Source organism: Natrix helvetica (genome assembly GCF_964273705.1).
Source record: "Natrix helvetica genome assembly, chromosome: 2".
NCBI lineage: Eukaryota > Metazoa > Chordata > Lepidosauria > Squamata > Natricidae > Natrix > Natrix helvetica.
Window position 1 is genome coordinate 119,480,564 of NC_138552.1, and position 12,047 is coordinate 119,492,610.

The 12,047-nt window shown below is 38.0% G+C and overlaps 1 protein-coding gene across 3 annotated transcripts in view; it reads left to right on the forward strand.

Annotated features, from left to right (window-relative positions):
* COL6A2 (collagen type VI alpha 2 chain) overlaps positions 1-12,047 on the forward strand; it is a 64,458-nt gene that overhangs the window by 31,551 nt on the left and 20,860 nt on the right. For all 3 annotated transcript variants that reach the window (XM_081944012.1, XM_081944010.1, XM_081944011.1), the window contains exons 11-18: positions 455-508; positions 1,597-1,659; positions 3,764-3,826; positions 6,193-6,282; positions 6,933-6,995; positions 8,637-8,699; positions 10,402-10,464; positions 11,259-11,321. In XM_081944012.1, the coding sequence (XP_081800138.1) occupies positions 455-508; positions 1,597-1,659; positions 3,764-3,826; positions 6,193-6,282; positions 6,933-6,995; positions 8,637-8,699; positions 10,402-10,464; positions 11,259-11,321 (522 nt within the window). The remainder of the gene's footprint in view (positions 1-454; positions 509-1,596; positions 1,660-3,763; positions 3,827-6,192; positions 6,283-6,932; positions 6,996-8,636; positions 8,700-10,401; positions 10,465-11,258; positions 11,322-12,047) is intronic.

Below are 12,047 nucleotides of genomic sequence, written 5' to 3' on the forward strand. Positions count from 1 at the left end.
ATTAATCCGGAATAGTTCAGATGCATCCAAAATTAGTAGAGCCCCATGAGTTACCACCTTATCACCCACAACATTTTTAGCCTTGAGTTACTGCTCTTCTCTTGGCATTTGGCCTGTAATCATTTGCTGCTATTGTAAATCCAAGTAGGGCATTACCTGGAAAACAGGCTTTAGACAACTTCTCAGCCTTACTTTTTGCAGCTTACCAGGATAACACTATTAACATTCAGTGGAAAACTGACAAATTCTATTACGATGATATTTAAAAAAAAACTCTGAAAATGAATTAAGATTTAATATAAATGTTTTACACTTATGTAACCCCTGGGAGGATGAAGAATAGAAATGCTGATATAGGTTCTCCTGCCATGCACAGAGGGTTGGACTAGATTCTTCCACCCCACTCTTGTTTAATGTACCTCACAACCTCTCCTTTTATATCTAATGCTTTCAGGGGAAGATGGGGCGGATTGGACCTCCTGGCTGCAAGGGTGACCCAGGTGAAAGGGTAGGAGTGCTTTCTCTAACAATATCAACTCTTTTTTCATACTCTTATAAAATTTATGCAAAGGAGATTATTATATTCAAAGTGTCTTGGAAATTTTATGGATGACTATCTGATAACCCAGCATTGTCTGGATATTTATTTCTCCTAATCCTGTATTACACATGAAAAGCCCTGATTTCGGCAACAATTAAATTAGTTGCCCCCAGAAGCGTCAAGGAAAGTGATACCACCTTGTTGTTTTGCTAGCTGATCCATGATCATTTGGCATGCTTCTTTCTGAAAATAGATATAGATATAGATTATATATATATATATTGTGTGTGTGTGTGTGTGTGTGTGTGTGTGTGTGTATGTATGTATGTATGTATGTATGTATGTATGTATGTATGTTACAACCCTTGGTATGCCCTTAATATGCAATACAGCCCTGGTTCGATTCCCAGTAAGAGTATGGCTAGCTGATGAGAGCTAAATAGCTTGAAACAGATCTATACTAGTCTCCCTTTATTTATTTATCAGCACAAATGAGAGAGAGAGAGAGAGAACTTTATAAAAACATACCTTGAAAATAAATTAAACAAATGTCATTGGATTGTTTATCAATAAAACAAATAAAAACCTGAAACAGGAAGGTGACTTTTATTAACAAATTCTGTACACCTCTTCAAGGTGAATAATAAAGTACAGTGATGCAAAGTGTTTTGAAAGAGCACTTTCAGTAAATCAGTCAATGAATTAATAGCAGAAAGAGGAAAAAAGACTGACCAATAGAAATCCTTTAGGAAAAATTATTCAGTAATAGTTAATGCACCATGGATATATAGTTAGATTATGCTTATGTCTGGTTGCCTGTAATCATTCAATCATAATACTTTAACATCTTCCAATAATCACATCTGTATACAACACACTTAGTAACATTAGTCAAACTGCTTGTACCATAACAGTGCAAGTATGTATTTTCACCATTACGATATCTACAGTCACAGAACATTTTCCTGTTGTTTACATTCTACTTTCCTAAATGAAATAGCTTCTGATTAAGTTCTCCCGCACACACATACACACACACCTGCTCTTTCTTTTAGGGTCCTGATGGCTACCCAGGAAAACCTGGTGATCAAGGACTACCAGGAGAGGAAGGAATAAAGGTCTGTACTATTCCATACTGGCAGAGGCTAAAGGCGACAGAGTCAGGAAGAGTAAATTCAAAAATGGGCAGTACGTGAATCTGGGTAATGTCTCAGTTGAAAAACTTTCTCAAGATATTTAGTTTAGAAAAAGGATAGTGAAAGGAAATGAACATGGTAGAGATTTGTTTAAAAATATGTTTTAGAACTTTGGGTTACAAAGTAGGAAAGCAAAAGGAAGTTGCTCTTCACTCAGGGAATCCTAGGGCTCTTCTGAGATTTGGAATGGACCTCCAAAAGGTGCTTCTCAAAGTGTGGGAATACCAATGGTCCTTTTGCAGCCTCTTAAAGGAGCTCTACACTTTTCTTCGACTGCAGAGCACCTTCAGAGGGCAAGAAGGTGAGAAGACAGGCAGCTTCTCTGCAGCGTCACAAAGTAATTGCATGTTTGCTCTGTTCAGTTGATTTTACCTTTATATTAAAACAAATCTTATGATGAGTTTTAATATGTAAAGGGAGCTGCAAATTCTGAACAGTAAGGTAAGGGAAATGCTGTTATCAGTAGGAAGAGAGCTAAGAGCCATTTAGAGAACATTTTTCTTGCATGTCTTTTTCCATTTCCCAGTTGCTAATTTTCCCATGAGTGAACTGTTTAATTGGGAATTCAAATCCATCTTAATGTCAGACTTGTCCTGATTTGAGCATTTAGGGTTAGGATTAGGGTACCCTCGACTCCATGTTTGAAGTGAAAGGTTCACTTTTACTAAAGTCAAAGGGTTGCACTGTAAGCAAAGTTGGATCTGAATGTTCCTGCACAAAGCCTGCAATTTTCCTACTTCCCTGGCCCTCTGCATGACCTGAAATTGGGAAAAGCTGCTTTAGATGCATCTCAGTAATTCTGGCTGCTTAGGAAAGGGGCAAGAGAAATAAAACAGGCTTCCACTAAACATCTCTAATGAGTTCCTTGAGGGTGGCATGAGCCAAGGCACAAAGTTTGGCTGATTTTTTTTCCTATCAGGGAATGTTTTATTGCACAAAATTAAGTTTTCCAGAATCTGAAATGGGAGAGGAATCTTATTACCTATTTTGTTTCTATACTTACGTATATCTCTATTAGCCTAATCCTAATTCTGCTCTATTTTTTCTTATCTCTGTGGTCTTCTATCTCTATGTTCCTCTGTTGATAATTGCTAATTTTCTGATGGATGTCTCAGGCCATAGATTGTGGCTTGGGGAAAATTGCATTGACTGGTAAAATTTGGGCTCACTATAAACCAAACTATTCTGGTTGATCAATTGCAAATTCTTCTTTTTGTTCTCTCTCTTTTGTAGCGTAAAAGTAAAATTAAAAGGTTTTCCCCCACCCCTAATCTATGACTTCCAGGATAAATAGGTTTACCTGGGAGGCCTTCTTCTGAGAAACATACTGTATCTATTCCAGAATAACACTGCCTTTGCCGTACCTCCTTACCTTTTTGGTAAATATAGTTCCGCTAACTTGTACAGTCCTTGTCTATTTGAGAGGATCAAGTTACAGTTGCTTCCCTTTCAGCCTAGTTTTTAGAGACAGCTTTGCCCCCTTCAAAGTACACCGCTGCTCCAGCCACTTTTCTCAGATCAGGCTAGATGGATTAACCCTTACTGTATCAATTGTAGGTAGGAGTTACTTATTACATCTTTGCTTCCTTCTGACCAAGTCATGCTGGAGCATCTCTTTTACTGCTGGGTTTCACTGGCTGCTGGTCCATGTTCCAATCATTTGTTCCTTGCCAGTTGCCCCTTTCCTAACCATCTCTTCCCATCTGGTGCTCCTTTGCCTGCCCCTGGACCTCTGAATCTGGTGTGTCCCATGCCAGCCCCTTCTGCTCCTCTCTTTCTCTTCTCTTCCATCTAATTTTTGACTTAACTTCCCTTTTCTCCACACTTTCAATTTCCTTCTCATCTTCCACCATACATCCTTCTGCTGGTGTGACCATAGCAATGTTTGATTGGAAATAATTTCATTCTGATTCCAGTATATGTGTATGCATTCATGCATGCATATGTAACTAAAACAACTATAACTATAACAACTGTAACTGTAACAACTATAATTAAATTGTAACTTATGTACATCTTGTTTCAGGGAGATCCTGGCCGGCCTGGCAGACATGGCCCACCTGGTCCCGGTGGGGAACTCGGAGGTTCTGTATGTAACCCTGTGACTTTTCTGAAATAATTAAATTCTTTGAACTACAGAGCCACTCTCAGAATGTACATGATTTCAAAATACGGATATGATATATCTATCTATATATATGATATCTATCTATCTATCTATCTATCTATCTATCTATCTATCTATCTATCTATCTATCTCTATCTATCTATCTATCTATCTATCTATCTATCATCTATCTATATATGATTATATATATATATATATATTTGTTTTCGTAGATTTTCACAGGTGTAGGTATGCTGGTTTTGTTGTATTCGGGTCTTTTCCCGTGTAAGGTTGAGATTGTCTTTGCAACGTTTCGGCAGGATCACACCTGCCATCTTCAAGCTGTGGGCTTAAAATGGGAACGGAGCTGCCGTCTTTCTGTAAGTCTTGGTGGGAGGGGATGGGGTGGTGGCTTTGTTTCAGTAAGTGGAATGATTGGTTGTGTGGTTGTATCATGATTGGTAGATTGGTGCTGATTGGTGCAGGTTGTGTGTGCATTGTTGTTTTGTATTTTAACGGCTTGGGTGGTGGGTGGTGTTCGTTTGTTGGCTAGGGCTGGTTTCCAGATGTTTGGTAGGCGGGAGGTATCATCACGTTTGTTCATGCTGTGGGGGTGTTTCTCTATTTTGATGGCTTCCATGATTATTCTCTTGTGGAGGTGTTCTGTTTTGGAGATTAACCTGGCTCCTTCAAAGTTGATTTCGTGTCCTGTAGCTTTAAGGCGCTGGAAAAAGGAAGAAGTTTTTTCACACCATCTACCAGAAAAAAACACACACCAACCGCTACTTAAATGCACAATCCCATCACCACCCTGCACAGATCAACTCTGTAGCCAAGACCCTCATCTCCAGAACCAAACGCCTAGCCGACAAAGACCACCTGAAAACTGAATTACACAAACTCACAAATGTATTAATCTCCAATGGATTCCAAAGAAAAACAATCACCAACCTAATCCAAAAGGAGACTCCCCAAAAAAACCAAGATACAGAACAGGAAAATGGCATCGCCCTCCTCCCTTACATCAAAGGCACCACAGATAAAATCAGCAAAATTCTCCACAAGCACAATATCAGGACAGCCTTCACCACTGACCAAAAAATAGCCAACATCTTAAGAAACCCCAAAGACAAAATCCAGCTAGAAAACCAAGGAGTCTACGAAATACCATGCAAAATCTGCCCAGCAATATACATAGGACAAACAAACAGGAGAATAAATGCACGCATCACAGAACACAAAAATGCAGTAAGAAAAAAAGAAAAAACTTCTTCCCTTTTCCAGCACCTTAAAGCTACAGGACACGAAATCAACTTTGAAGGAGCCAGGTTAATCTCCAAAACAGAACACCTCCACAAGAGAATAATCATGGAAGCCATCGAAATAGAGAAACACCCCCACAGCATGAACAAACGTGATGATACCTCCCGCCTACCAAACATCTGGAAACCAGCCCTAGCCAACAAACGAACACCACCCACCACCCAAGCCGTTAAAATACAAAACAACAATGCACACACAACCTGCACCAATCAGCACCAATCTACCAATCATGATACAACCACACAACCAATCATTCCACTTACTGAAACAAAGCCACCACCCCATCCCCTCCCACCAAGACTTACAGAAAGACGGCAGCTCCGTTCCCATTTTAAGCCCACAGCTTGAAGATGGCAGGTGTGATCCTGCCGAAACGTTGCAAAGACAATCTCAACCTTACACGGGAAAAGACCCGAATACAACAAAACCAGCATATATATATATGCTCCTTTTATAGCAACTGTAAAAAGTTAGGAAAATAGGAGCCTTGGTTAGACTGAACGAAACCTAAACTAAACTCCTCTATTAAACCCCCAAATGTTAAGCGGAACATTCATTTATATTTGTATTTGGGGACAACTACTTATTGGAAGTATGATTGAAATGAAGTACCTAAGAGAATATGTGCTTCCAAACTGCAACATTTGCACTACCCCCAGTACAAATTTTGAAACTATCTGTAGGCAGATGGTCTGAAGGTAAGCATTTTCCAGCAATGCTTTTCTTGGAGAGACTTTCTTCTAACCCACTATTTTCAGAGCTGCATTTAGCAGAACTAAAAAGAAAAATAAACAACTGGTTAAAGAAATCTAGATAGACCCCTTAAAATGTTGTCCTTCCATCCAGATGAAGATTAATTAATGATCTGTATTACAAGAGACAGGAAACAATTTTGCAAAAACCTAACATTTGGAAGTGTGGATCAGTGTGATCAAATCAGATAATCCTCTGGAGCACTACCTTTTGTTGTCCAAAAGCCTTTTCTAACATGTTTTGTTTCTATTGTTTTTCTTTTATTTTCAAAGGGACCAAAAGGATACAAAGGAGAACCTGGTCTTCCCGGTCCCAAGGGAAGTCCAGGCGCCAAAGGACTTGGGGGACCAAAAGGAGAAGCTGTAAGACCATTGATGCTTTCTAGCTTTGCTTTTTTTTAATGCTTTTCAGAGGCAGTCTTAAAAGACACTCAGATGCTGGTGCCAGACTTTGGGGTCGATTTTCTTTATATAATACCTTGTGAAACAATTTATGGTATCAATCATAGAAAATTTGGAGCTTCCAATTTCTTTCTTTTTATGACATTCAAATGTAATCATGTAAAAATGTACTATAGTGTCTGATCTTTAGTTTTCTGCCTTAATATTTAAATTTTAATAAAATGTCTCCTCTTGGCACATATTAGTGGATGAAATGCACAGAAAAAACAAATAGGAATTGTTTTAATTTTTAATTGTTTTAATTTTAAAATAAATACATTGTCTTCTTCCTCTTTGAGAACTAATCCACCAAAAGTTATATATTAAGTGCAGAAAATTTAAATTTGAAAGGTTTCATTGGTCTGAATTTTGCTCTAATTCATTAATAAGCAAATTCTTTTATTTGTCTTTCCTTTCCTGGTAGTATCTTCATGTCTTAAAATGGAATAGGTACTCTTTGTGCAGCTGTTTAGCATTTCAGTGAAGTAATCCACATTTGAATTTTTATTTTTTAAAAATAATTTTATTTTTTAAATAATTTTTTAAAAATAATTTTACTCTGTTTTGCTTAGGGTCGTCGTGGTGATCCTGGAGACATAGGAACACCTGGAAACCAAGGATCCAAGGGGGAAAAAGTAAGTTCAACAAGTATCCAAAACAACTGATATAAACCTTTTCAATGCTAGTGCTTAAAAAAATCTCTTGGGAAAGGGAATGATACATGTAGATTTCTAGTTGAAATGAATAAGCTATAAAAAAAGAACCAAAGGTTGTCTGAGAAAAGTTTTTCCTTGCTTCCTAAAGAGACTTGTTTGATTCCCAGTCCTTGCTGGGTCTCCCAACTGTGATTCTAGGAAGATAAAGGGAGCTGTTACTTATGATATTTTGCCTTTATTAATTTTCCAGGGCACATTGGTGAATTGTATTTCTTAGCTGGAATTCTTAACATGGTGCTGATAGACTTCAGTCAGTTCACCAGTGTATTTCTTGGCAGCTGCCTGCTTGATTTGACTTTTAAAGTTTAACAAAATAATATTGGGAAAGTGACATACTGCAAAGCAAAGTTCCAGCCTCCAAAATTATCTGAGTTCCATGAGCATTCTTTGAAAATAAAAATGGAGCATGGTGGCAGCTGGTCCACAAAATAAGAAAAGGATAGATAAGAAGAATCCAATGGGAGACAGGAGAAAGAGGTAGCATCTCTTTCCTTCTGGCAAATTAGCATTTTATACTTGGCCATGCCCACTGTGTTTCACAAGTCCCATTATATCTTCTGAAAGATTTAAGGACATCCATTGACTCAAATGACTGTAAGCCCTTTTTAGGCTTTTGTCTTTATTTTTAAGAGCCATGGTGGTACAGTGGTTAGAAAACAGTACTACAAGCTACTTCTGCTGACTGCCGGCTGCCAGCAGTTTGGCAGTTTGTGTCAGGTGTGCCGCCTTCAATAACCAAAGAAAGAAAACCCCCAACTCCATTTGAGTAGAGATAAAAGTACTTTTACTGGATATGAAATGAAAGCAGCGAAAGAAAAGCAAGAGATCTGAGTCAAAAAGGCACGAACGTGAACATATCAAACATTTACCCAGGCCCCTCCCCCCCAATTGCCCCAACCCAATATCCAATCTGCAACTCCCAGAGGGGTCATGTGGGGTGCATCTTCAAAAGGCATCATTCAGTTGGTATGCAGAGACGGTTGACCTTGACCAAGCCCAAACACGAGCCATCAGCATGCACAGAAGATAGTGAGAACAAAACTTCCTTCATGATAACTCCTCCAGTACCAGCAATTCCCCTCCCCAAATACCACAAGCCCCCACCCTCCCCATTTCTATGGCAGCCGATAGCAAGCAAACAAAGTAGAGGCTGACTCTACTCTGACTGACTCAAAGTTGACTCAGCCTTCCATCCTTCCGAGGTTGGTGAAATAAGGACCAAGATTGTTGGGGGCAATATGCAGATTCTGTAAACCACTTAGAGAAGGCTGTAAAGCATTGTGAAATGGTATATGTTTAAGTGCTATTGCTATTGCTATTTTTAGTTATGATTACCTGTTGCAATAAATAGGGCAATAAACAGATTTAGAGATCAATAAGAAAGTAGTGAAATATTAATCCAGGTCCCCAATGTTTACCTTACATCAAGGTTTAAATATTAAATTTATGGATGGATGGATGTCTTTCTGGAGTTTTCTTTCATACATCCAGTTATTATACATAGTAAGCTACAATAGAGTTGAAAACAATAACTAATATGAATTATTTCTTTATTCATAGGGAGATCCTGGTTCTGAGGGACAAAGGGGTCTACCAGGAGAAGTTGGAGAGAAAGGAAGAAATGTATGATAGAATATCAGTCAATGTCACTCCGCACCCCATTTAGACTTCTCTAGTCACTACTTTAAAAGTAGATTGAAAAAGGTTTCCCTGTTATTATAGATATTTACATATTATTGGTTTACATATACTACTAGAATGTGCGAGACTGCTAAAATATCCTGGCAAAATGGCACTTTATTATGTTAAATTTTAAAAAACTTTGATGCTCAATTCCTGACAGAAGAAAATAAAGATATCCACTATTAATTATACTATTTAATAGAGTTGATGGGAAACAAAAATCTGGAGCTTTCTCTGGATAATTTTTGTCCTCTAAAATTTTATGGTTAACTTTTAATTTTTAATTGTCTGGATAACTTTTGTGTTCTAAAAATTGTCCTCTATGGATTCTTCACTTTCACCCCGAACGTTTTGCTCCTTGTTCACACAACTTTCTGACACTGGGTCTCCTTTCCAACTGGGTTAATATTAATGTTTAATATTTCAATTTTGAGGCTCTTAAGTAGCTTACAGTTTAAGAGTTAACTTTAAAAGAAACTATCTTTTAACACAGTTTAATGAAACAATATACTTCATTGTGAGGTATACATTCCATATGATTAAGGAACCTTAAAATAAAGAATCCTGATAGTCTTTGATAATTGTTAACACATCTTTCATAGTGTGTATTTAAGGAAATATAGTCTAAAGACTGCAAAGTTATCTAATAGAAATTGTTCTTCCTAATTTGTTGTTGCAATGAAATTTAGTGACCATTCAAAGTTACAGCGGTACTGAAAAAAGTAAATTATGATCAGTCTTCAACTTATGACCATTATAGCATCCCCATGGTCATGTGATCAAAATTCGAGCACTTGACACCTGGCATGTATTTATGACAGTTGCACTGACCCTGGTTCCTGAGATCACAATTTGCAACCTTCCCAACTGGTTTCCAACATTCAAAGTCAACGGAGAAGCCAGATTCACTTAACAATTCACTTACGTTTCACTTAATTGCAGTGATTCGCTTCACATTCACTGTGGCAAAAAAGGTTGTAAAATGGAGCACAATTCATTTGCTTAGTAACAAAAATTTGGGGCTTCATTGTGGTTGTAAGGACTGTGGTTGTAAGGACTGCCTATATATAATAAATAAATAGGCTCATTTTCACATGTTATAACCAGTGATGGGTTTCACATTTTGTTATCACCAATTCGCCGCATGTCCACCCCCTTCGCCAGCTCAAGCCCCCCTTCCAAGTATGTATCTGGCCTTCCATTGCATGTGCTTTGCTCGCACACATGCCTTCCACACCTGTGCCCGGCCTCAAAAACATGCCTAAATAGGACGGCATGGAGCCAGGGCAGGTGGGCAGGCCCACCCGTGATTTCCACTACCGGTTGCTTGGTTCCTTTGCACTCTTTCTAGAGTCTCAACATATTTTTATAGTGTGGTGACCAAAACTGGATCCAGTATTCTAGGTATGGTTTTACTAAGGCTTTATAGAGTGGCACTAAACCTTACTTGATCTTGATTGTATCCCTCTGTTAATGCAATTTAGGATTGCATTGACTTTGCATTGACTGTCCACCAAAACTCCAAGATCCCTCTCACAGTTACTGCTATTAAGCCTGGTTTCACCCAGTCTATATGTCTATCTGAAGTGGTATCTGATGTGAGGGATAGCTCTGACTGTTCATCTCACATTTTGTTTCATAGGGAGATCAAGGATCACCAGGCCAGCGTGGTTCACCAGGTTCCGTGGGAGAAAAAGGCAACCCTGTAAGTTTATCTAAGCATATTTACAGGATACAGCTATTAACTTACTCCTTGTGTTGTTGCTTTCCAACAAGCAGCAAATATTAAAAAATACATTTTCTTTCCCATGCAAATTATTTCAGTCAAGATTAAAAGCCTTATTCTTTGTTTCTTGCTATAGATTTCACTTGTCCAGTTTTCCCTATTTTCCCTGTTCACAACATCTCTGGGAGGATCCAAAATCTATTACTCTTCTTTTGTTATTTATTAGAATTGTCCATAGTAGCCTAAGAGAATAAACACTAATAGCACTTCAAATGATGTGTTGTACCTGCATTTCAACTTTGGGAAAAGTGTTTTTTGAATTTTTATTAATGTGTATTTTTCTCTCTCGCTTGGGATTTGAGTATAATTTGATTATAATTTTAATTATTACATAATATTATAAGTAATGCAGTCTTTACTAGAAAAAGTGCTGCAGATAGCAAGGGATTGAAACAATCAGAAAAGATCAATAATTTAGCCAGGGAGTTTAGCATAAAATTTAACACTACACTATACTAAACTATGGTCTCTAAATGGACAAAGAAGCAGTGCCTGAAAATCTAGAGTGACTGCATCTCAATTCTGTTGCCTGTCATGGATTGGCAGAGACAAGATGGAAGGAAAAACATGACTGACTATAGTTGAAAAAAGGTAATATAGAGAACCCTTTGTAAGTGGAAAAAAGGATGTTGATCATGGCATTCTAAATGCTACACCTGATCATTCATTTCTATATTCCATCTCTTTGTTTTCTCCCCACTTCCTGTTTGCAGGGCTCACCTGGAGGTCCTGGGAGAGAGGGTGAAATGGGTGACATGGGGCCTAAAGGACCCAAGGTAAGGCCTGTAGCTACCAGGAACAGGTTTGCTCTGGTTTGTTTTGTAATATTAACTTGATTTAATCAGCTAAGACAGCCTTGTTTTAAGACTATGTTCAAGACAGAGGGGATGTTTTTGTCATTCACCATGTCTTTCTTGAAAATTCAGATTCATAGCATTTTTAATAAATTGTTCATTACCTTTCAGTCGGTGTTTCTTGCCAACTGAATTGGGTTCTTCTATACTGTTTGCTCATTAAAGGCATATTAAACTTAAAAAGGAAAGTCAGTTTGGTATAATGATTGAGGATAGAAACAAGAGACTGTGAATTCCAGTCCTGTCTTAGGCATGAAGTCATCTGAGAGCTTTGGGGTAGTCACTCTCTCCTAGCCTTCGGAATGAGAAGCCTAGGAAGAAAGAGGCAATGGCAATAGCAAACCACTTCTCAAAAACCTTGCCAAGAAACCTGCAGAGACTTGTCCAGAGCATGCGCAGGCACGCACGCGCACGCACGCACACGCACACACACACAGACAAAGGTCAGTCAATTATTTTTTAATGGCGGTCATGAACATACTTTTCAGTTTTAAAAAAGTTTAAATCAACATTAACTATGATTTCTAAAATATTATTGTTGATAAACATAAAGTTGGTTAGATTTTATATTTCTTATTGAGTTTTTTTTGAGATTATACCTAGTAAGAAGGTTGTGATTTCATTTTGAATTAAGTTTTCTGCATTGTA